This window comes from Nipponia nippon, unplaced genomic scaffold (assembly GCF_047370975.1).
Source record: "Nipponia nippon isolate SJK-2023a ecotype South Korea unplaced genomic scaffold, ASM4737097v1 scaffold_8, whole genome shotgun sequence".
Taxonomy (NCBI): Eukaryota; Metazoa; Chordata; class Aves; order Pelecaniformes; family Threskiornithidae; genus Nipponia; species Nipponia nippon.
Genome location: NW_028262402.1, coordinates 38632934 through 38658958, shown reverse-complemented (window position 1 = coordinate 38658958; position 26025 = coordinate 38632934). Strand labels below are relative to the sequence as shown.

Sequence of the window (26025 nt, the reverse complement as noted above, 5' to 3'; positions counted from 1 at the left end):
GTCCTTGCCTACTAGTCTCGTTGGCCACAAGACTTGAAGTGAGCTCACAGTTTGAAAAGAGTACGGAGTGCCTTCCTGAGGCGTGCACCTGAAAATGCTTTGGTCAACTATTCTCCTTAGAGCAGCTCTTCTCCACAGAGTTGAACCACCAGCTCCCTGTGAGATGTAGCCCTTGAGGAACTGCAGACAGCCCAAACTGACTTAACCAGAGCTTCAGCCAGACACTACTGCCCACCTGCACTGAAGTATTCAGGAAAAAAAGAAATGGCCAGGGAGCACATGCACACTTCAGAAGCTTTCTCACCTACATGTGTCAGGGAAGATCACTTAAAACTTCTGGATGTGGATATAAAGAAGATTTATTTAAAATGTATGCATACACTTTTTTTTCTTTTAATTTCCATTTTACATCTGATTATGACAGTTAATTTTATGAAGCAATGGAGATCTCTGAGCTGCCGTGATAAAGATGTTGCCAAGTACAGGGGGACGATCACTTCCCTAGTCCTGCTGGCCACACTATTTCTGATACAAGCCAGGATACCATTGGCCTTCTTGGCCACCTGGGCACATTGCTGGCTCATATTCAGCTGGCTGTTGACCAACACCCCCAGGCCCTTTTCTGCCAGGCAGCTTTCCAGCCACTCTTCCCTAAGCCTGTACCGTTGCATGGGGTTGTTGAGACCCAAGGGCAGGACCCAGCACTTTTAGCCTTGCTGAACCTCCTACAGTTGGCCTCAGCCCATTGATCCAGCCTGTCCAGATCCCTCTGTAGAGTCTTCCTACCCTCCAGCAGATCAACACTCCCACCCAACTTGGTGTCATCTGCAAACTTATTGGGGGAGCACTCGATCCCCATGTCCAGATCATTGATAAAGATATTAAACAGAACCGGCCCCAATACTGAGTCTTGGGGAACACCACTTGTGAATGGCTGCCAACTGGATTTAACTCCATTCACCACAACCCTTTGGGCCCAGCCATCCAGCCAGTTTTTTACCCAGCAAAGAGTATGCCTGTCCAAGCCATGAGCAGCCAGTTTCTCCAGGAAAATGTGGTGGGAAATGGTGTCAACCTTACTAAAGTCCAGGTAGACAACATCCACAGCCTTCCCCTCATCCACTAAGCGGGTCACCTTGTCACAGAAGGAGATCAGGAGGACCTGCCTTTCATAAACCGATGCTGACTGGGCCTGATCCCCTGGTTGTCCTGTACGTGCCACGTGATAGCACTCAGGATGATCTGCTTCATAACATTCCCTGGCACTGAGGTCAGACTGACAGGCCTGTAGTTTCCCAGATCCTCCTTCCAGCCCTTCTTGTAGATGGGTGTCACATTTGCTAACCTCCAGTCAACTGGGACCTCCCCGGTTAGCCAGTACTGCTGATAGATGATGGAAAGTGGCTTGGTGAGCACTTCCACCAGCTCCCTCAGTACCCTTGGGTGGATCCCATCCGGCCCCAGAGTCTTGTGGATATCTATGTGGTGTAGCAGGTCGCTAACCATTTCCCCTTGGATTATGGGGCTTCATTCTGCTCCCCGTCCCTGTCTTCTAGCTCAGGGGGCTGGGTAAGCCAAGAACAACTGGTCTGACTATTAAAGACTGAGGCAAAGAAGGCATTAGGTACCTCAGACTTTTCCTCATCCTTTGTCACTATGTCACTATTTTTCCCCTGCATCCAATAATAATGGGTTGTGATGTTCCACTAAAACTGAACTTGAGGTATTGAATTCTAAAAGCCAATACATGCCTACTCTGCAGATCCCTGATGAATTCTTTACTAGTGTAAGTCATCAAAGAAAGGTATCTGTCACTCTGAATCTCAGATATACTGCATTTCATTCTTCTTCCACATTTTTCTTTGAGCAGGTTCCAGGATCAGTTTTAGAATTACATGGAGGATAGTGTCACTTACATGCATTCATTTACTCTTTTTCACATAAACCCCGTTAGTCTTTTCTGCACAGCTGGTCAAATGAACCGTATTTTTTCCCCTCTTTGATAACAAGAAAGTTTACTTTTTTTTTAAAATTGATGTTGTGTCTGTAGTATCCCCAGAACTCCCCACCCTATCTACTGCTAATACTGCCAGGGTGTAACAAAAAGGATTTTCAGAGGTATTGACATTGCAATTGTTCAAAGAATGGATGGTAGAAAGGTAGAGGGATGCCTATTCACCCCGCCCCCTGAAATAAAAAAAAAGAAAAAAAGGTATAGACAACCTGAAGGAAATAAAACATAGCAAGTGTAAGTTGGGAGAAATAGTTTTCCAAGAACTGCTTCATCCTGTAGACATAGTACAAGCAGAGGATTATTGTTTACTCATCCTGGACTTCATAAAACCACCACAGAGTCCTTTTCAGTTACTGTAACAGTGAGACTCAACATGAAGGTTGGCCCTACCCTTTTCATCATATTTGGATACATAAAATGTTGCTTTTGTTATGAGAGTATAATGTGTAAACTGCAATAAAGATGTAAGATGAACCAGTCCAGAAATCAAAATGTGCTCCTTTTCTATAAAGAAAAGGATTCCTCTACTTCTGATTACCAAGACTTTTTATGAAGCAAACTAGCAAGTAAGCTTAGATGAGAATACCTTGGTTTTGATCTAAGAGTTTCCCGCAGAAGAGGGTATTATCAAAATTTACTGATTATCTAAGGTTTCATGATAGGGAAAAGATGGTCACGAAAATACTTGCCTTTGTTACTGAACAGAGGTATTATTAATGTCAGTGCCATATAAGCATAGGAAGCTAGTGGCCTGGAAACTTGCCACCACGTGGCTAAAAAATTTCAGTTACACAGTTCAAATGGCAGCAGCTGCTTTAAATTTAAAGGGCAAGAACTAAACAATCCATGACTTCAGTGGGAGACAAACAAGCCCTAAGTTTTCTTCTATCGTCTTTATATTTAGCTTCTCCTCCATAGCCCCCCTGTACTGAGTGTCTGTTAGAACTGGCCTTGGTACGTCTCAAAAACACTCAGAAACCTATGCTGCCAAATCCAATGGCCATCCATTGTTTTTAAAAAGGGGATACTGTTCCCCTTTGGACTTAACTGTAGCCTCATCCTCACACCAGCCAGTTTTTCCAAGCCTGTATTTTCCTCTGCTGCAGTACATCCAATGTAATCATGTTTAGTACTTTCCAAACAACAAAGCAGATGTTCTTTGTAATGCAGTTTTTGAAGAATGCACATGAGGCTCAAGCCAGTGACAGTGTAATCCACCAAATGCCTGCAAAGGAATCCACATCTCTGACTAACAAGTTTTCTTACTGAAGTCATTTTAGGGGATGCCAACATTAAGGATAAAATATGCAGAAAAAAGGCCAGATATTGCCTTGAGGGACCTACTCGTCAATGCACCAGAAACTACGCAATGACTCTTCTTCCAGAACTGGTGGAGAAGAAGTGCACAGTGTAAAATATACCTTTTGCACTTTAAGACATTTTACCAGCAAACTGTTTCAAATTAAACCCAGATGAGTAATGGTAAAGCAATGAGGTTTTCCCTGGGTTCAGTAAAAACAGCTGGTATTGCTGCTATTAATCATGTATGTGTGCATTAAAAGGTCTTGTATGTCTGAGAAAAGCGTCTCAGTCAGGTAGTAGCAATGTACAACAGCCTCTGGGACCTTTGCCTATAGAAAGAAAACCAGACCACTTGCTGGCAATGCATCCCTGCATGCTACTTGTACTTGAATGCATTTATTCTGATGCCCTTATCAATAATACTTTAAAAATTAAATGCCTCATAACTAAATTCACATATTAGTGAATAACAACACTCCTACTCCAAGGTTTTTTTATAACATGATGCTAAAACATATAGGCTCAACAACACTCAGTATACTACTAATTGCAACACAACTAAGCTGTAAGACTTCTTCCAGCAAGACAAAATAAAACAAGCCTTGAAATACCATTTTGAAAAGTACTGTGCCCATATCCACCACTTTACCCTAAGAAAGGGCTTGTGAAGATGCTAGGTATTTCAGACCTAGAGTTTGCAAAATACATTTATTCCTTAATAGTAGTAGCCCAGAGTTGTTTGTTTCGGTCAAATATGACTCACAAGTCAGTATATCTCTGAAGCTTGCATGGGAAGGGAATTTCTGGTGCAACTGTATGAGTATTTGCTCTGTCATGAATAATTTGTTTTTTGGAAAGTGGCAAAACATCAAAAGGCCTTTCAGGTTTCTTTGTTTTCTGGTTAGCCTTCTGATAATACAGGATAAGAAACAGCCGAACATCACCTTATTTTAATACATACATTTGCGTTCTCTCTCTTTACCACAGGTACAGAAAATAATTACTTTCTAAGATACAGGGGTTACAAAGAGACTGATTGAATTAAACTTTGTGCCTATTCCACATACCAGTCATCACCAGAGGTGAACTGTGAATACTGGAATGTCTTTATCTCCCACTTGCTATGAGTGACCTGCAAGACATGAAGGCCTAGAGCCAAAAGTTAGCTGTGTTAAGACCACTGGGTTTACACAAGATGATTGTTTTGTTTGGATACCTAGTTGAAGGACTTCTAATTTTTTCATTTTGAAGCATGGAAGAACTGCTGCATGAAGATGGAATAGAAAACTAAAGAAGAATTTCTTCAAAGAGAAAAACAAAATCCTGTTTCACAACTGCTTAGAGGGTAGAAGTCTGCCACTGCACTGGTTAGCAGAGGACAAATTCTTTGTTCAGTGTAGCAGGGAGATACATAGATGTGTGTGCCCATACGCTTTTTCAGCAAGGCACTGACAACACTCGTAATGAAACACAGGAGATATTCTAGAGGGCCCCAAAATTCCAGGACAACTTTCTCTCCATTTGATCAATTAAAATCTACGGCTTGAAGAGTATTCTCAGTATATCTTTTCTTTTAAATTAACGTAATCTCTAATGAAAATGTGGGTTCACACCTCAATCAGAAACCAGTCCATTTGAGCTCCACCTGTCTCCAGAACAGGTACTTCCTTTCAAGAGGGAAGATAAGTCCTTCTACCACCGAGGGACAGGAAGACAAGCAAATCTCCAGGGCTAGATAGTCACTATATCAGCAAATCTGGCTGGGGGAATGTGGATGACAAGGCACTCTGGAAAGCAGGCAATTGCCAATTCATTAAAAGCCCTGAAGAGTAGGACTGGGGATATAAACTTTTGTGAAGACTTGAGTGGGACGGCAGAAAAGTTCTCACAACTTAGGTTTGACACTTGGCAGCTTTTGCTGTTTCTGAGATATATAACATCAGCTAACATCAGCTTTTGTGTGGGAGCCATGCTGTGTCCAGCAGAATGGCAGTCATCTAAATCTGCTAGTCACCAAAGAAAACGTTTTCCCTATCATACTATGGCCTCATCAGGGAGAAGATTTTCTAGCCCGTTGGAGAAGTATAGAAGCATTTCTTAGTGTAACTGCAACTTATTTGCACATTTGGAAAAGGGGTAGAGTTTGAGAAGGTTTCTGGGGTTTCTTAGTGCTTTAACCATCTCTGGTAGGAGGCAGTGCTCTTGATCACTGATTTAGCAAGATTTATCTGGGAAGGACTGCCAATGTTTTCTTCCAAGAAAATTTCTGCTAGTAGACCAGAGAAACAGAAATATCACTGGGAAGTCTTTCAATTTGCTGAGCGCAAATACACAAAATGATGCCCCTCATCTCCAGGGACCGAAATTGCACTAATGTTGGAAATACTGCATTGGATAAAGAGATACTTGCTTGAGTCCAGTCTGGAGAAAAAGAGACTATTTGATGCAGCGTCACAGTTTCTCCAAGAACATAACACAGAGGTGACAGGATAAGAAAAAGGACTGATCTTTCTTAGTGGTTGATGTTAGAGTGGGTGGACATTCAAAAGCAAGTATCCATCACAGATATGTGGGATGAAGGATATGGCTGACTTTTAAAGATTTTAATAGGCTGTTTTTAAATGGACCCATTCATTTCAAAGTACTAGTGCAACTTCTCAGCATTGTCCTACTAGGAGCCTTTCATGGGTTGAGCATACTACTTCAATATGCAAGGACAAAAAAAGAATATGGAAATTGGTAACATCAGAAGTCATAACCATACTCACAAAGCTTAAAGAAAATAGTAGTAGAGAACTACTATTTTGTCTGATTTTTACTAATAGTGAACAAAGGATGAGAAAGGAGAAAAATGAAAAATAAGTGCCAATCGTATGTAGAAACACACTTCCACTCAGCTTCCTTCTGTAACACTGAGCCTGTTACTATTTTCTTCACATTTCCAGCCATCTAATAATTGGTAAGTCACACAAGACTATCAAAATTGACTAATATTTGTTTTGGAGATGATGTCCTTCAACAGCTTTACAGCCTACTCTTCTACTGATAAAGACTGAGATTGCCATCTTTGAGTTCATTTTCACTTCACTCCCCATCTCTCTTAGAAAAAATAATTAGCCTATGCCTGCCAGTGAACCTACTGTAACGACTTGACTGTTCTTTGCTGATGCTGCCATCTCAGTGCAGGTTCTGCATGCTGAATGGACTGTGAAGTTGCATTGTCATACTATACCTGTTGGCCAAGAGCTGCGACCTAGTTCCAGAAGGAGAGGTTAGGTAAATTGCCAAGTCTCCACGTCGAGGGTGAGTAATAGTGATGCGCACAACGACATGCTCCAAGTAGATCACATGGTGGTTAGGATTATCTGAACAGCCAGTGGCTTTGTAAATTGAACGGACAACACTGTCAGGTCGTATTGTTCTATAACATAAGCATAAAAAACAACATCACCATTTCTTGCTTGTTCTGTAAAACAAGACAACCACATCTTTTTTGCTTGGTAGTGAATGACAGTGTTTGACAATTGTTTCTGAGAAGTCAGTAGCTTATAACCCTTAGTTTTAACACTTATTTCCTAGCTGAAACTATCACCACAGGGTAATTATTTTACTGCAACTAATGGCAACTATCTGGCTTTCTGTTAAGCATGTACACATGCTAAAAGAGGACAAGTGAAAAACCTGTTATAGGAATAAGCCTTTGGGACAAGCATTTTTGTGGATTAGTGGCCAGCTGAGAATTGTTGGGATCGTCATGGGATCACAGCTGGTTGTTAAGCCCCAGGAAATGCCTGGCATAGACATAGTCCTTGCTTACGTAATAGCAAGTATTACATGTTAACTGTACCAAATGGCATCTGACTCAGCTGGTTTAAATTGACATGACATCCTTGCAGACTATACCAGTTATGGAGCCTGTCAAGCATATTTATCAAACAATAATCTTAATGCTTTGGAAGCGTGCCTTATGGTTGATGCTGTCTCTGTATCCATAGAGTGCACACACAGAATTTTGCTCTTAAGCCTGGCTCTATAGAGACCCTATCCTAGCAAGCGGAAAGCAGTTTAGTCTTAGCCTCTGAGCTAGAGACTCTCCTGAGACTGTTTGAGAGCGATAATATCATGCAGTACTTTCATAAAAAGAGTATTTGCTTGTTAGATCCTGGACTGATAAGTTTGTACTTATCTTACAAAGGTGACTGCAGTGCACTCAACCAAACATTCTTCTTCAGTGCATCACCTATACCAGAATCAATCATTATCCAGCCCAGCTTGTTTTACACCTTCAACTTCTGGGGCATTCTTTAAGCTAGGGCCTTTCTCCAAGCACTACAGGGAACAACCTTTACACGCAAATGATCTGACTTTTGTGAAGGTGACAGAGGTCCCCAGTATAGCTTTCAAAATGACACATTATACACAATGCAAGGGAGGGGTAAATTATACCCAATTTCTTTCCATAAGTTTATGCCAGCAAGCGTTTTGGCAGCGAGTATTACTTGATTTGCCGATCCGTGTTTTCCACACACACGTGCTGTGGAGGGACTGTTGTCCACTTTTCTGCTTCTATCACCATTGCTTCAGCATCCATCAGTCCAAATCCATAGAGGTGGCTCACTGCAAGGTACAAACAGAATGGTTGCAATTATAGCATAAAGCCTTGTTTTTCATCATAGACTAATTAGAGAGTCATATCCTAACAGGAACTGATTCTTTTCTACTTCTTCCTTGCTTTTGCGCAAAGCTCAAAAATCTCCTTGCTAGAAACAATAATGACTGTATCTAATTTGTCCACCAAATCTGTTCACTGCTTTATTACAGAAGCAGCAAATGATCATCATGAATTACACTGCCTTACCATGAGAGGCGTGGACCAGAACTGCAGAACACCAGGGAGTAAAATTGCCTCCGATTGCCTTTTGTCCACGTGCCTTAATTCAGCCCAGTCCTCTTATATGGCATAATGTTAAAAGGTGTAAAGAACCAGAGGAGGGTTTTTTCTGTTACTTAAATACCAAACACATGCATGTATGTAAATATTGAAGGTAACTGAGACAATAAATTTAAGAAGGAACAGATGTCTTTTGTAACTGTTGTACACTCTTAACTTCCCTGAGTGTAAGCAGCATGTGGATGCTCTCCTATTGCTGTACGCAGCATGGTTGCCACTGGCCAGACAACCAGCTAGATCCAACATCTCCCTAAAGCTGTCTGAATGATGAGGCTGAAAAGCAGAGGTATTTGAAATCCAGGGCCCTAAAGATAATCTGGTTCTCATGCAGAGACTGTGTCAGAAAGGCTTCTTCCTCTACCTCCTTTGTGGATCTGAGCATGAAGGACAGATCTGCAGATGAAGTTACTGCTGGAGAGAGCTGTTAACATTGCTGTCGAGTTCTGATATTACCTACTGCATGCATCGCACACACAGTGGTACTCAGCATCCATGCCTGGAGATTAGCACTCTGTTAATGCTCATTCCTCAATGTTAGTCCTCACCTCTCTCTGCCTTTCACGCCATGGAGAGTCAACAATGGTCCCCTTGCAAGAAACTAAATGCCTAGTAATTTAACTTTAATGCTGGCATGCCTTCTACTCAAAAAAGCAGAAGGCTTTAAAGCATCATCTTTCTTAGGATACAAAAAATCAGACTTTCAAATGCCCAACACCTAGACAAGGTGCAGTATTTCCAACAGACTTGAGCCAACTCTGTGTCTTTCACTTTTTTGTAATTTTAAGAGTACTTAACTTGATGTAACTTTCAAGAGTTCCAGCAGTTCACAAAGGTTAAAAGTTTCACTTACTGAATCAGCTCTGTGTTTTTGGTTGCTGTTCCAATCAAAACAGAAGCTCCCAAATGGATTTTGATGAATTAGAAAGAGCTGCTAGCCATGTCTTTTGTTGTGAGAATCAGTGCTCTTAGTAAAGTTCTGACAGGAGAAGTTGAAAGAAAAAAGCTTCCAGAGGGAGGAGTTTAGATCACAAATATTAATAAATCAGTTTTACTTGCTACCACAGACAGTGCTACCAGAAAACCCTCAGAAAAACATAAGTGCTATTTTAATCAGTAATGCGACAAGGCATGGTGTAAGTCTTTCCAACTGCACTTTGCAGAGGGTTTGTGAATGCAGCCTCCATTCATTGCCAAACCAGAATTCAAAGGACTGCATCCAAAAAAACCCCAACCTTGTAAAACAAATAGCAGTTCAAAGCATAAAAATAATCAGTGCTTCAGGATCCCATCTTCCAAATATGGCAGTATCTAATACTGTCTGCAACTGCCAACTGAAGAGGGTTCCTCAATGGAAAATACTGCAAGGCGTAACGAGTGTGTAATGAACTGGTTTTTTTCCCATCTCCTTCCTCTTCAGCCCCAAACTGAAGTGTACATAGCATGGAAATGTTCATTTGGAGAGAACTAAACACAGCTCTTCTGCCAAATGAGGTAGGTACCTTTTTCAGAAATGAAACACAACGACTAAAATTTATGAAAATAATTAAATTCAGCCCTCCTTCAGACTTCTGAATTCTCTTTAATGTATTCCACAAACAAATGGACAGGGAAAGAGACATCCTATTTTTACACATCGGGGGAGGCAGCCAGAAAAAGGGCAAGGAAAGCTTAAGTGGAGAAACTGTACTGTGAAGATGGTTCCTGGGATGGAAATCTCCTTGGTCATAGATGTCATCTTGCAGAAACTGCATCTACTGATGAGAGCATATTTATATGTGAAGTAATTTGTCTGTTCTTACACTGCATGCATTGCTCTGATATTTAAAATTTTAATTAATAATCATTCTGTCTGCTCTGAAGAACAGTGGGAAGAACAAGAGTGTTAACTCACATGGTCAGTAACTGTACACAGTTACTCAGTATAGTACTACATTTAAACAGTGAGAGGTTAGATTCTCAAGAATGGAAAAATCTTTTGAGCTAACCCATGGAAAATGCATTTTTAATTCCTGACAGGTAGCAACCTGCATTGGGTTAGCGCTCAGGATGTCCAGCTGTAAAATGCTGTGTGTACTACTAGTGCTGTGTGCAACTACTGAGCTCAAAGAAGAGCCAAATTTCTCCTCAACTCACCTTCTCTCACCCAGAAATAAGGGCAGAAGAGCACCTAACATTGCCAACACCAGGCAGTGACCTTCTGATGGAAAAGTGGCTTTTAAGCCACTTCTCCCTAGAAATTTTTTTCCCTAATATGCACATTAAAAATACAAATAAAATCTAGAGAGTGAACTTTACATCTTTCCTACCCTAAAAATTACTTGGAAGGTAGAATTCTGTTCATTTTTCATCCAGGAGAAAAAATTACCACCCAAGCTTACGTGGTTGTGTTAGTTGTCCATGATTCAATGCTTAAACTCTCTTGCATGAAAGCAGAGGTGGGAGTGAGGAGTTCTGCACCTGCTGGCTTTTTTTTTCCATAGCTGAAACAGACATTTTTTCCTTGAAAGGCCTTCCCATCAAAATAAAAACTTCCTGACAGTCAGGGGTGCTCCTAAATCTGTCCACATGGGAAGCTTCGAGGCAGCTGACATTTGGCTGTCTGCAATGTTTGCACTTCAAAGCCCTTGATCCAGTGGGTTGGTTAGCAGCTGCAGGTACCAGCTGAGGCCCATAATTTTCAAAGACTAAATAATAGCAATTTACGAAAGAATCACAGAGTTAACAAAAGTAGTTGATCCCTTGTGTTTTAGAGAAGAAAGCAGATTTTGTTTCCTACTGCCTTCAAATTGCACCCCTTCATCTGTGTATATGCTAGTCCTTCTGTGAACTCTATCCCAGGGTGCCCCTCCCAGAGGTTAAAAATTACCTCAATGGTCCACACAGGGCCATAAATGTCTTCTGGGAAACATCTACAACTGCCACTGATTTGTATGTGAATGGTACTGAGCTCGCTTCTGGTAATCCAGATAGAAAAGCAATATTTGAAAGATGCTGATGATTGCAGAGTGAGATAAGTTGACTGCAAGTGCAAAATACCCCAGGAGCTTGCACATACCCACTTATGTGCTCTATGTCATCACTGTAATGAATTGCTGTGAATTGCTACTGGGCTCGGTTGTTGCTAGGAATCACTGCCCATGTCAGATGGGGTATAGGGTTGTTTTATAAGAAGATAATTTGCTTTTCAGAGGCAGAATAGGAATGTGAGGTTGGTGTAATGTAAGCTAGTGACTAAGGAGCAGACTGTTGCTCTTGTTGAGCTGAAGGGATAAAACTCTGATCTCCTGGTGATCAAGGTGTCCATGGGCAGAACTGTCGTTGAATCCTCTCTCTATTCATGCAGCAATGCAAACTGATCCATTCCTATTTCTGCAAAATCACAGGCATACACAGAGCTTTACAGATGCAGGACAAGTTTCAGAGAAAAACTTGCCTCCTGCAACACAAAGTAAATATTGAGTTTTAGCTGATCTCTTTACTCTTCTTATCATTAAAGAAAATAACATTTCTTGGGGCTAAAGTCCATTTATTTATCCCTGGAGCACTTCCTTTATTAGTGCACCATGAAATCAAGTCCTGCTCAGCTGCTGGATAGACTTCCCCAGCTTTTTCATAATCCCTTTGTTTTTGTCTGAAACTGCTATTGAAAATTCAATAACTTTCTCATTTATATACAAAGAGTATGTACAGCTCCCCCCAAATCTAAAGGCAGCATGTATATCCCACTTGAGTTGACTAAGAGAAATATGAATGGCTGGTGTTGATAAATCATAACACAGAATCATGCAGACTCCAGGAAAACTAGGCCCAGACACTGAAAAAACAGCATTTCCAGTGCCTCAGTACAGCTAAACTTGATTTGTTAGGCTGCAGTTTCATTGCCTGTCATCAGGATGTCTCTTCAGTAGCTTAGATGCTAAACCTCCCTTGCTATTTTGCTCATCTGACAAAAAACATTGCAGAATATTTTCTCCCTACTATATTTTTGGCCTTTAATTTTCTATACTGTGAAAGCAGCATTGTAAATATAAATATTTTGTATACACATATCAAACACTAAATCAGGAGAGAAATGGTAATAACTTCAGTTTGTCCAATGAGGACTATTGAGCTTTCCTAAATGAGATTAATCTGTTTGACATGTAAATTATTATCACTTGTTCATTTATGGTACTTTAGGATCTTGATCCAGTCTCATCCAAAATGATACCGACAAAACAGGACTCTAAAATGACCCTTATACTGTGGTTTTCTTAAATGTTGCTTAACAAGACTAGAAGATTTGAGACTCTCGAGTTACTCTCATTCTATAAATACTTCAAACTGACCTACACCAGTATTTCTTTTACATTTGACATTTTATTTGCAAATATAAAGCTCTGATTCTATATTACACTAAGTTTCTGCCATTTGCTTAGAATATCAAAATGCTTCAACCAGGAAAGACAATTTAGACAATTGTCTAAAGAAAATCAAGGGACAAAAAAAGGAGAAATGCTATGATGACACATGGCTTAAGCAATTTTAATTTTGTTTTGCTATGTCCTGACTAAGAGAACATCGATCTTGAATGGAATTCATCTTGTTTCAGCCATATTCCCATTTCATGTCAACCTATGACCAGTAATCTGTGATAACTGGATGTGATTTCTGAAACACATAACTGCTTTGCAAGCCAATAACCCAACTGTGCAAGAACATTCTTTTTTATTCTTGCTTGTAAAACCAAGCCCCTCATGTTTTTTAGATTAAGCACATTATTTGCATTTTTATATTTTACACAGAACCAACCCCTTATTTTTTTCTACGTAATGACAAAGCAAACAGCAAACTCAGTCTTCCCTCCCCACAGAATCCCCTTAAATCCAGGTATCTTTAGAGACTCAGCAGGAATGGCAGAACATTGAGTTCATACTCTTACCATGACACCAGAGAAGGATTTGAAGGACAGAAAGTTGCCGAATAGATCTGTCTCAAAAGTGGCAGCTACAAAGATGCACAATGAGAAAATGAAGGGCCTCTGTATCAGAATCATAGACGCACAGAATGGTTCGGGTTGGAAGGGACCTTTCAAGATCATCTAGTCCGACCTCCCTGCCATAGGCAGGGACGTCTTACTAGATCAGGTTGTTCAAAGCCCTGTCGAACCTGACCTTGAACACTTCCAGTGATGGGACATCCACAACTTCTCTGGGCAATCTGTTCCAGTGTCTCACCACCGCCATCATAAAAAATTTCTTCTTTATGTCCAATCTAAATCTACCCTCTTTCTGTTTAAAACTATCGCCCCTTGTCTTGTCCAGGGGCCAAGGTAAGGCCATGTACAGGCCTTGGTAAAAAGTCTCTCCATCTTTCTTAGGAGCCCCCTTTATATATTGAAAGGTCACAGCAAGGTCTCCCTGTAGCCTTCTCTTCTCCAGGCTGAACAACCCCAACTCTCTGAGCCCTTCTTCATAGGAGAGCTGTTCCAGCCCTATAACCATTTTTGTGGTCAGAAAGGTGCTAAAAGAACACTTAAAAATTGCTTTTATTGAGCTTCCGGTTGTGTTTACGTCAATTTCTGATTTTTGTATTGGTACAGTCTCTTCAATAATATACTAACTGTGGATTTACCTGATAATAGATTTGACAAAAAAGATCAGCCCTCTGGATTTTACATTTTTTCTGTCTGCCAAAAAGCTCCTATTCATTGATAAGAAAAAATATGGATTGTCCAGGAACACTAGTGGGACAGCTAGTAGAAGCTAAACCTCCAGTAGCCAGCGTACCTTTGCGAATAGTTTCTGCATGCAAGTCTGACACTACATCACCTACTATGAGTCTTTGCAGACACTTAAAAAATAGCTCTAAAATACACCATCTTAAAACATTAAGGAATTAAATTGAAGATCACATTTGCATTCACATCCTGGCACTATTTATCTACTTCAGGAATTTAAAACACATATGGTTATTAACAGTAGTCATTGGTTGACAAAAAAGGACTAAGAGCAAAATACACTTTTGGGTCATCAGACTAGTAGACCTCTACTAGTAGCGACAGCACGTACCACCTAAATACTTCCCCCTCTCATGAGTGTTAGCAGCTTGCAGCCAGAGGTCATTAGTCTTGGGATTTGGCCACCCCACGGTCCATGGTCAGCAGTGAGCACCCATATGTACCCAGCATGGCCATGCCAAGTTCTCCTCTGCCTGCAGCAAGACCTGAATCAGTTCCTGATTTACTTCTCTGAGCTTGTTTAGGTATGAGTAAACCAGGTTAATGAAGCCCTCAGAGCACATGGTATCTACTGTGCCCTGCATATGGGGATATTTTCCCCAGAGTCAGAGAAAATACCGGTGAGCCTTGCTGAAAACCTCAGCAGAGTGACCAGGAAGACTGGTTTATTTCTCTGCTTCTGAAGGAGCAGGGTTGTGATAGAAACAGAAAACCTGACTACTACTGGCTGGTGATTGCTAAGACAGACAAGCTGCTGCTTCTCTGCAGCAGCATTTGGCTGTAAATCATAAAACCTCTACTGAAGATACTCATTTATATCACTTGACATGAGCCAGCTTATGTGAATGGAATAAATCTGAGGATTATGTGCATTTAGAAGGGAGAAAAAAGTTTGCCAAAATAAAGTTGGCTAAGGACCATCTACAGTAATAGAAGCTATAATTTTTTAACTAGTGATAGTCTTTTAATGTTGGATTTTATTTTCCAAAAAGCACAAAAATCCATTGAAAAACATGGGAGCCTGAAAATTTTCTTTAAACGAAAGAAGCCATTTTGTGACTGCACCATGGAACACCTTTTAAGAAAATGTACTCATTTTCTCTATTAGGAGCAAATTTACCCTCAGAGGTACATTTAGGATTCCCCGATAACTCAAAAGCAGTGAAATGTCATTTCACCCTATCAAACAATAAAAACACCTTTTGGTGAGCGCGTCTGTGCTAGGCTTCATCTCAGAACAGATGATGACAGATGAGTCAAAGGCACTGTAAGTGGAAATGCTGACAGATCGTTAGCAGCAGACACAAAGATAGCATTTCAGTGCTGTCAGGTGTGTCAGACACATGGTGCAGAACATCCTTCTTGTTCTGTCTTGCACAGCGGCTGTGTCTGTTCAGAACTGTTGGTGCTCCAGACGGATATTTACACTCAAACTAATTCCTCAGTGAGCATAGGGCTGTAGCAGATTTTGGCAGAGGAAGGATATACACAAATACGCAGAAAGTTGTAACAAAGTGTTTTGCAAATTATTTAATAATAATGATGGTGATTTTTAGAACTGAAACTATACCAACCTCACCCCAAAGCAGAGAAATTATTAATTAACGAAGTGGACTTCACACTATCCCCATAGAGCTATGTAGTAGATTCTGATCAGTAATCTGAAGCAAAAGAAAATTAAACAATAGGCCAGACAGCTGATAGCTGGACCAGTAATGCTGGTAATAGACCTTGTGGATGAATTTCTGCATCCCCTGACTTAAAAGCAAGTTTCCGATAGCTGATTTTTCTGAAGGGAAAAAGTGATAGAGTTATAAACAACTTCAGGCATCTAACTGATCTGAGTTGTCCTATGGAGGCCCTTATCTTCCCCTATTATTAGATATTCTACATCCTGCCAGGATGCTCTAAGTGCTTAAGATACTGTATAGTAGATGGTGAGATCTGCTTCATAACTTGCCTGAATCCTAGCTCCACTAACGTGCATACACTCTGATAATAAAACAACTGCCAGTTTTGTAATTACTGAAATGCACTATAGCAATGAAACAGCAATGAAGAGCTTTGGTATTCTGAAAGGCAGGTGCTTGTTGTTTTTTAAAAAAGACAGAACTACCCTGTGCACAACATGTTCACCATTGCCATGGATGTATACAAGTATGTCCAGATATTTGCCTAGAACATTCTCACAAGTGTACTGCTTTGATAATTAGTATATAAAGAGGTCATGCAATTGCATATAACTTCAAGGACTTTTCCTTTAAAATGCAGTCTTCATTGTCTAAATTAAAGCATTCTACTTCGGAGAATTGTATCAGTTTATCATTCACTTTTTAAATTCATTGATCCTGTTTATTCTTTCTTAATATTGCAAAATGGAAATCTACATATCACATTAAGTGGCAGACTCTTAGGTTATGAGTCTATAGCGGAAAACTTCTACCCCTCCCCTTCCTCCTTGCCCCCCCAGTCCTTTGCAGGGTTTTGCTAAAGGTCTGAGTTAGGCTTGTTAAAAGAAAATAATGTCAAAGGTTGTCATTCCCATAGTGTGCATCCTGTTAGTGCTGTCAGTCCACTTGGCAATGTTTGGAATACTAGAAGGTACAGAGCATAGTAATTGTGCATAGCTTTTTATCTAGGACAGATGGACATCAAGTCTGTCAGTTGTTGAGCAGAGGTACTATCTTTTTAAATTCTTTGTCTGCAATGCTGATCATGGTTTGGTGACAATTCTGAGTGCTACTATAATAGAAATTTAAAGCCTAATTTTGCCTTTTGCCTGCTGTTACTCCTGCTTTAGAGCTATTTAATTTACATTTTAAAACACATGTAAGTTTGACTCACAATATATGACCCCAGGAAAGCAACCAACTGTAACACAAAACGTCAATCTACTTTTCTTTATGTATCCCACCACAGGCCTGAAGTTTCTGCTTAGACTCTGTTTTACATTCACAGCTCCATTCCTTGCTTTTCAGACCCAGCAGGGAACAGAGTGCTGCAGAGCTGACAAGTAATGAGAAGCTTTGATAATGAAGAGTTTGAGGCTGGGGGAAGTAATGACACCTCCCCGGCTTCTCTGAGAGATTCCCTCTCCTGCTTTGTACATCTCCATCTCTGGAACTATATGGATATATTCCTGATCTTACATGTCTTTCAACTGGAAGCAACATTGTATGGATCTCAATTTGTGCTAGGGGAAAAAAAAAATCCAATAACCATGATCTAGGCTGCAGAGTTTGATATATTTTCCAGCTACCTTCCTCAAATCCCAAAGAGATTTTTTAGGTCTTGTTCATGGCTAGCAGAGTTCAGATACCTGGCAATTTGTTTGGGTTTAACATATGAAACACTGAAAAATTCCTAATGCAATTTTAATATTACATTTAAGTAAACTTTATTTATAGCTGTGAGCTGAATTGTTGCATATGAGGAGGAAACAAGAGCCATCTAGAAAGGTTGCAGTGACCATACAATAAAAAGACAATCACTTTAAACTTGCTGCTAAAAAATGCATGATTTTACTCCACGTTTCCTCAACTATCTTAATTTCCAAATCCCACCTCCGATATTTTCTTAAACTACAACAAAGCTTTCTGTACAAAGCAATGATAAAAGTTATGGTATTGAACCTGTGACTCCTATGATATTTAAATGTGGTTTGAGATTCCCGAGGACACAGACCTTTTCCTATCATACATGTTTTGTGCTGGGGGAGACGCTTCCACTCACTGTTAGACTAGCTGTGAATTGTAGCTGATTTGCTTTTCTCCTTTCCTGGTGCTAAACTAAATGCTGCTCTGACTTCAAACAACTTCCAAGCAGGGGCTACAAGGCAAAAAGTGCTCAGATTAATCTAACCAGTTCAGCTAATATAAGACTAAAGACTACCTATGTGACCGAGTGCCAACATCTCTACCAGACTTTACATCCACCAATTTGTTGACGACTTGATCATGTATGTATGGCTAGATTGCCTTTTCTAAAAATACATTTGCTTTTCCAGAACTCTTGCAGTCAGCTGTCTACTCAGAATCATAGAATTATAGAATCATTTAGGTTGGAAAAGATCATCGAGTCCAACCATAAACCTAACACTGCCAAGATCGCCACTAAACCATATCCCTAAGCACCGCACCTACATGTCTTTTAAATACCTCCAGGGATGGTCACTCAAGCACTTCCTGGGCAGCCTGTTCCAATGCTTGACAACTCTTTTGGTGAAGAAAATTTTCCTGATATCCAATCTAAACTTCCCCGGCACAACTTCAGGCTGTTTCCTCTTGTCCTATCACTTGTTACTTGGGAGAAGTGACCGACCCCCACCTGGCTACAGCCTCCTTTCAGGTAGTTGTAGTGAGCAATAAGGTCTCCCTTCAGCCTCCTTTTCTCCAAACGAAACAACTTCAGTTCCCTCAGCCACTCCTCATAAGACTTGTGCTCTAGACCTGTCACCAGCTTCATTGCCCTTCTTTGGACAGACCCCAGCACCTCAATGTCCTTGTTGTAATGAGGGGCCCAAAACTGAACACAGTACTCGAGGTGTGGCCTTACCAGTGCCCAGCACAGGGGGACGATCACTTCCCTAGTCCTGCTGGCCACACTATTTCTGATACAAGCCAGGATACCATTGGCCTTCTTGGCCACCTGGGCACATATTGCTGGCTCATATTCAGCTGGCTGTTGACCAACACCCCCAGGCCCTTTTCTGCCAGGCAGCTTTCCAGCCACTCTTCCCTAAGCCTGTACCGTTGCATGGGGTTGTTGAGACCCAAGGGCAGGACCCAGCACTTTTAGCCTTGCTGAACCTCCTACAGTTGGCCTCAGCCCATTGATCCAGCCTGTCCAGATCCCTCTGTAGAGTCTTCCTACCCTCCAGCAGATCAACACTCCCACCCAACTTGGTGTCATCTGCAAACTTATTGGGGGAGCACTCGATCCCCATGTCCAGATCATTGATAAAGATATTAAACAGAACCGGCCCCAATACTGAGTCTTGGGGAACACCACTTGTGAATGGCTGCCAACTGGATTTAACTCCATTCACCACAACCCTTTGGGCCCAGCCATCCAGCCAGTTTTTTACCCAGCAAAGAGTATGCCTGTCCAAGCCATGAGCAGCCAGTTTCTCCAGGAAAATGTGGTGGGAAATGGTGTCAACCTTACTAAAGTCCAGGTAGACAACATCCACAGCCTTCCCCTCATCCACTAAGCGGGTCACCTTGTCACAGAAGGAGATCAGGAGGACCTGCCTTTCATAAACCGATGCTGACTGGGCCTGATCCCCTGGTTGTCCTGTACGTGCCACGTGATAGCACTCAGGATGATCTGCTTCATAACATTCCCCGGCACTGAGGTCAGACTGACAGGCCTGTAGTTTCCCAGATCCTCCTTCCAGCCCTTCTTGTAGATGGGTGTCACATTTGCTAACCTCCAGTCAACTGGGACCTCCCCGGTTAGCCAGTACTGCTGATAGATGATGGAAAGTGGCTTGGTGAGCACTTCCACCAGCTCCCTCAGTACCCTTGGGTGGATCCCATCCGGCCCCAGAGTCTTGTGGATATCTATGTGGTGTAGCAGGTCGCTAACCATTTCCCCTTGGATTATGGGGCTTCATTCTGCTCCCCGTCCCTGTCTTCCAGCTCAGGGGGCTGGGTAAGCCAAGAACAACTGGTCTGACTATTAAAGACTGAGGCAAAGAAGGCATTAGGTACCTCAGACTTTTCCTCATCCCTTGTCACTATGTTTTCCCCTGCATCCAATAAAGGATGGAGATTCTCCTTAGCTCTCCTTTTGTTGTTAATGTATTTATAGAAACACTTTTTCTTGTCTTTTACGGCAGTAGCCAAATTACGTTCTAATTAGTCTTTGGCCCTTCTAATCCTCTCCCTGCATGACCTCACGACATCCTTGTAGTCCTCCTGAGTTGCCTGCCCTGTCTTCTGAGGGTCATAAACTCTATTTTTCTTCCTGAATTCCAGCCAAAGCTCTCTGTTCAGCCAGGCCAGTCTTCTTCCCTGCTAGCTTGTCTTTTGGCACATAGGGATGGCCTGCTCCTGCGCCTTCAGAATTTTCTTCTTGAAGAATGTCGAGCCTTCCTGGACTTCTTTGCCCTTCAGGACTGCCTCCCAAGGGACTCTGTCAACCAGGCTCCTGAACAGGCCAAAGTCTGCTCTCTGAAAGTCCAAGGTAGCAGTTCTGCTAACCACCCTCCTTACTTCCATAAGAATTGAAAACTCTGTCATTTCATGATTGCTGTGCCCAAGACAGCCTTCAACCATCACATCACCCACCAGTCCTTCTCTGTTCACAGACAACAGGTCCAGCGGGGTGCCCTCCCTAGTTGGCTCCCTCACCAGCTGTGTCAGGAAGTTATCTTACACACACTCCAGGAACCTCCTAGACAGTTTCCTCTCTGAGGTATTGTATTTCCAGCAGAAATCTGGTAAGTAGAAGTCCTCCAGGAGAACAAGGTCTAGTGATCGTGAGACTTCTCCCAGCTGCTTATAGAATACTTCATCTGCCTCTTCATCCTGGTTGGGTGGTTTATAACAGACTCCCACCATGATATCTGCCTTGTTGGCCTTTCCCCTGATTCTTACCCATAAACACTTTACCCTTTCATCACCATCATCAAGCTCTAGTCAGTCCAAACCCTCCCTAACATACACAGCTATCCCACTGCCTCTCCTTCCTTGCCTGTCCTTTCTGAAGAGTTTATAGCCATCCATTGCAGCACTCCAGTTGTGTGAGTCATCCCACCATGTTTACGTGCTTGCAAATACATCATAGTTTTCCAGCTGCACAATGGCTTCCAGCTCCTCCTGTTTGTTGCCTGTGCTGTGTTCACTGGTGTACATGCACTTCAGTTGGGCTATTGATCCTGCCACCTTTTTTGGGGGAGAAGCCCTAATTCCTATGTGACTGTTCTCAGGTGCTTCTGTGGTTTCTAACACATCAACAACCCTTGTGCCTTTCCTGCTGTGTGGATCTCCATCCCCTACCTCTGCTGAGATGGCTAGGGTGCTGTGCACATTAGTACAGGGACATTTCAAATATGCTCCAGTGTACTCAGCACATTGTGGAGCAGACCAGAGGACCTTGCTAGCACACTGTCCCTCAAACACTGGCATGCCACCCCCAGGCTTATCTCCAGTAAGCCTGGTTTTATCCCTTTCCCCCTTCAAATCAAGTTTAAAGCTCTTTCAATGAGCCCTGCTAACTCCTGCGCAAAGGTCGTTTTCTCTCTTTGAGACAGGTGTCCCCGATCTGCTGCTAGCAGACCTGGTGTTGTGTAGATCGACCCATGATCAAAAAACCCAAAATTTTGCTGGTGATACCAGTCTCGGGGCCAGTTATTGACCTGCTGGGTCTCCCTGTTTCTTCCTTCATCATACCCTGCAACTGGAAGGACAGAGGAGAACACTGCTTGTGCCCCTGATCATTTAACCAGTCATCCCAAGGCCCTGAAGTCTCTTCTGATTGCCCTTGTACTTCTTATTGCAACTTCATTGCTGCCTACATGAAACACCTTACTTAGTAAGGTTCTCATTTGTGTGGCTCACATTTGGAAATGGTATGTTATATGCTTGTTTCTTGATAAGTGTAATTCCCATAACATTAAAATCATGTAGCTTAATGTCTGGTAAATAGGTCTCCAGATGTCAGATTCGTCTGATGATGTTGTCATTACACCAGTGGTTTAGAGAGCGACACTACTAACCTGGAGCCCCTTCCAAGGACTAATGTATTTGGACACAAAATCTGGCTTAGGGGGATTCCCTGGGTGCTGTAGAGCTGCAGAAATAGCTCTGTGTCATGGCTTGGCAATGAAGCCATGGGCCTGCTGAGAAGAGCAGGTGGCCAGAGGACATGGTGTTAGGGGTATTTCTGGTGAGGAAACACTGCTTTGAGTCAACACAGCCCAGGCAGAGCAAGAAAAACAAGTCAGATGTGAGATAGCTTTCATTTGCCCATGTTCGTCAACAAGTTGAACAAGAAACTTATCAACAGCATTCTAAGTTGTCTGACTGAAAATATCAGCTTAATCTTTCAAGCACAGAAAGTCATTAGTCTAGCTTGCATAGGATATAGTCTTCCTCACTCCTACAAAGACCAATGCAACTTCATCCATTTGGTGTCAGATTGCCAACTACCCAAAACTAGGATATCACAACAGCTAAACTCAAAGCCCGTGTTTCACTTGCTCCGTGCACCATGTGTATGGGCGTTAGGGGTGAGTAGGAGTTGATATTGGCTGCTAACGGCATGTGAAAATATCAGTTAGCGTCTGTAAGACTTGAAGGTCTTTTGATAGAGGAACAGCTTTGATTGGTTGACATACCCATTCACAAGTGCTTGCTGTTTTTCAAAAGTCTTATGCCAGCTTCTAACAATGATTTAAACATATAATTTTAAAGTTATTGAAAATATGCAGCAGTGTGTTTATGAATAGTTTATTTGTCTTTGAAATATACATATTATTGTGAAGATTTTCTTTCTGGTCTCTGAATTTGTGTCTGGTTACTGGTCACAGAAATTTAAATCTGGCCAGTCTAGGTCTCTTATTAAGGGGCATAGATAGGCTCATCTTTTTCTCACTCCCAAACTGGTAATACTCTGCTCACAACAAGAACAATCACCAGTTTTATTAAATACCATAATTATGCAATTATATTAAAAGGCCGTAAAACATTAAGTGACCTATACTCTCCAGTGGTCACTTTCCAGTGGAAGCCGCAGATACTTTGAGTAACCTAAAGGGATGTGACATAACTCTGGCAGTTTCTTACTCCCGGGCAAATGAAATGACTCCCAGTTTCTGTAGGAAGAATACCTCCACTGGGCCTAGGAATGGTCTGAAAATGAAAAAAAAAGTGGCTAGAATTTTGATTTCCTTGTATCTTTCAGTAGCATTTTATTTCACTGTACTGAAGTGTTATTGTCTACACTTTAGAGCCAGCAAGAGTGAAGGATGTTCTCTAAAAACTCTCCCTGCAAATTAATAGTATTCCTTCACTGCGAATGGTCTGTTTCCCCAGAGACAGTATTTGTCAGTATTTGGAGTTTCACTTACAGATAAAGAATTGTTCAGATGATTTGAATGCTGTTTTTAAAACTGCAGTTTCATCCTGTATCTTTCAACCTAGACACAAGTCGCCATTAATGCAGTATTTTCTTTTTATGAATGCAGTTACATGCTCTGTTGTTGACCAAACAACTGACAGTACAAGAAGCCTTTGCAATACCAGTCTGCCTTAGCAAAACCAGATGAACAGTTTTGATATCTTCACAAAAACAGATGTTCTCTAAAATTTTTCCATATAATCAGCTAATTAACTGCTTTAATTATTAAAAAACCCCTCTGATTTTGAAGTGAAATTGAGCATAACATATCTTTTTATCCAGTGACAAATTATATGACAACTGACTAACCAGAGAATATCCCAAAATGAGTATTCAAGTCTCTCTTTTTGAGACTAGCAGGTAATAAGTTTCTGAGGAAAGATACATGCTGGCTGACAACAAAACAATAATAAAAAAATTACCAAGAAAAAATTCTTGCCCATTCCTGAGCTAATTCTATTGACCTGCATTTAACGAATGCTGTTTACTTGCCAGAAAATTGAACAAATAACGGGCACTGCTTTAGCAAATCACTAGCTGGCTTAAGTGTTTTTCATTAATTAATCATTCTTTTTATGAATGTAAGACAGAAAAAAATGGGAGATTTTGCAACCAGTAATGACATCTGTGAGCTCCTTCAGTGTGTTCTGCAATGGCAAAACACTGCCAGGGACTATAGTGAGGGACAGGGTTGCCATGCAGCTCAGCAAAACAGCCCCCTGAAAAGGCATGCTGACCCACTTTCAACTACCAACTCTTGCTGACCCTTTGTTGAGTGAGAGGTTCTTCCAAGTTTTTGTTGTTTCCACCCATTCAGTTCTCATTTCTAAAGGAGCAAGCCTGTCTCTCTCTTTCTCCTCCTTTTTTTCTTTCTTCCCCAGTATGCATGGAAGAAAGGCAGATTGTTACTTGTGACTGTCATTGCTTCAGTTAATTTAACAAAATCAATCAATCAATCAATCAATCAATCAATCAATCAATCTTCACCCCTTCCTTTGTTAAGAACATGCTGTGGAAGCAATATGGATCTTGCCATCAACAAAATTATGATACAATTCCTTAAGGAACTCAGTCTGATCAGAGTAATTCATCTATGAAAAAACAGACTTTAATTGTTACTATTGGCAACAGTGAAGGATAATAGTGTAATATTACACTAAATATTGCCACGTGCAATAGTAAAAAAACTGTTTCAGTCTTGCCAGCAGTGGTGTGCAAACGCCCTTTTGAATTCAGGTTTGGATGTTGTGATTTAACCTAAATCTTTTGCTTCTCCTTTTTCCAAAACCAACAGAGGTTTAAAGAGAGCTGCATTTTTATTGGAACCATTTGCTCAGCCTAAGTTGCCAAAATAATTTAGTTAAAACTAGTGCTTTTATTTGGGTTAAGGTTGATTCCTGAGCTCCACAGAGGTCGAGGCACTTAGTTTGTCTTCCTTTTTTTCAGTCCACCATGGAGTCTACAGCAGAGCTCTGCCAGCTCAAGTTGTATTTCCTGAATCCCAGTCCCCCAGCTGAGCTTATCTGTGTTTGTGATTTTGCACAAGTGGAGAAGAAACCTATTTTCAGCTCTTTTTCTCACTATTTATCTGCTACAATGCATAGAAAAATGTGTGGCTCCAAGGATTCAGAATAAGCAGCTCCAGTGGTGCAACAGTGCAAGTCCTGCTGCCAGTGTTGCTACTGCTGGTGTGTTAGTGTGACCTCTCCTTTGATAATGAGTGACAGCTGCTGTGAAATGCCTCACAGGGTGTTTGCCTCTCTTGGGCAACAAGTGGAAAAGCATAAAAATATAGAATTTTGGAAGTGAGTTATGGAAAAAAAATGCTCTACTTTATGCTACTTGAAAAGCATTGTTTGAATTTCAGATAGCTCCAGCAAAATGATAATACAGTCATAGTCTCCTGCCAAAACTTTTTAAATCCTGGGAAATGTTTCACAATAACAAATACTGTAATGTTATTGCAATTAAGGAAGTATCTATTTCTCACTGTATGTGTTTTTGTGTGTGGGCATGCGCTTGTAAATGGGACAAAACCAGGCTCTTGAATGTCAGAACCTTCCTGTGATGAGGGGGTTCGAGTCAAATAACCATTTCTAAATCTACCATGTGTAGTTAGATCCTGGTTTGGATCCAAAAACGAAAGTTTTTTTGGTTTGGTTTCTATTCCATTGCAGCAGAAATGTCATAGGTCAGAATGATATATTAAAGATGCTCTATGGTAGCAGTGCCTTGATCTGAAATAGATTAAAGCTAGCCTTCAGTTTTAAAGTGAAACCAGGGTAAAGATTTGATGGTTCTTGTATATTACATTCTTCTCTCAGGAGATCCTAGCACAAAACAGTTCAAATCTCATCTTAAAAGAAGTACTGCAGTCTTGGGTGGAATTCAGGAAAAGAGAACCAGAAATTCTGGGGGTTTTTTTAGATGCAATCCAAACTGAAAGCAGTAAGAAATTAGTGAATGGGAATCAGAAGCCAATCCGTGTTGAAATACAATGTTGTTTGGATCCAAGGTCCAGTTTTAACCCATCCTGAAAATAGGCATCTTATTTAATGGCACAAATGTTTACCTCTGCTTGCATTACAAAAGAGAATAAAGATAAAAAGATGTAACTTTAATACAAAATTACAAGACCGTATAAAATTTTAGAAACCTACATGACAACTGACTGAATAGTATGATTTCTGTCCCACTAAAAGTCCTGATAGCTCGATTTGATTTTATCCTAAATCTGACAGAAATCTTAAATATAAATAATGTAAGGTGAATCATATAAAACAGAAATTTGAAAATACTGTTTTGTCATTTTTAATCAAAATTGTCAACAATTCTGAATGAAAACATGGTCTGAATCCAGAAACTGCTGTATCTTCAACTCTAGACTATTTTCGCAGAATACTAGCTATACAA

At 41.1% G+C, this 26025-nt stretch overlaps 1 protein-coding gene across 2 annotated transcripts in view; it reads right to left on the bottom strand.

The window, feature by feature from the left end:
* Positions 1-26025, bottom strand: part of PCSK5 (proprotein convertase subtilisin/kexin type 5) — a 253671-nt gene that overhangs the window by 83711 nt on the left and 143935 nt on the right. For both annotated transcript variants that reach the window (XM_087741708.1, XM_087741709.1), the window contains exons 11-12: positions 7816-7933; positions 6549-6737 (exon numbers count right to left, since the gene is read on the bottom strand). In XM_087741708.1, the coding sequence (XP_087597834.1) occupies positions 6549-6737; positions 7816-7933 (307 nt within the window). The remainder of the gene's footprint in view (positions 1-6548; positions 6738-7815; positions 7934-26025) is intronic.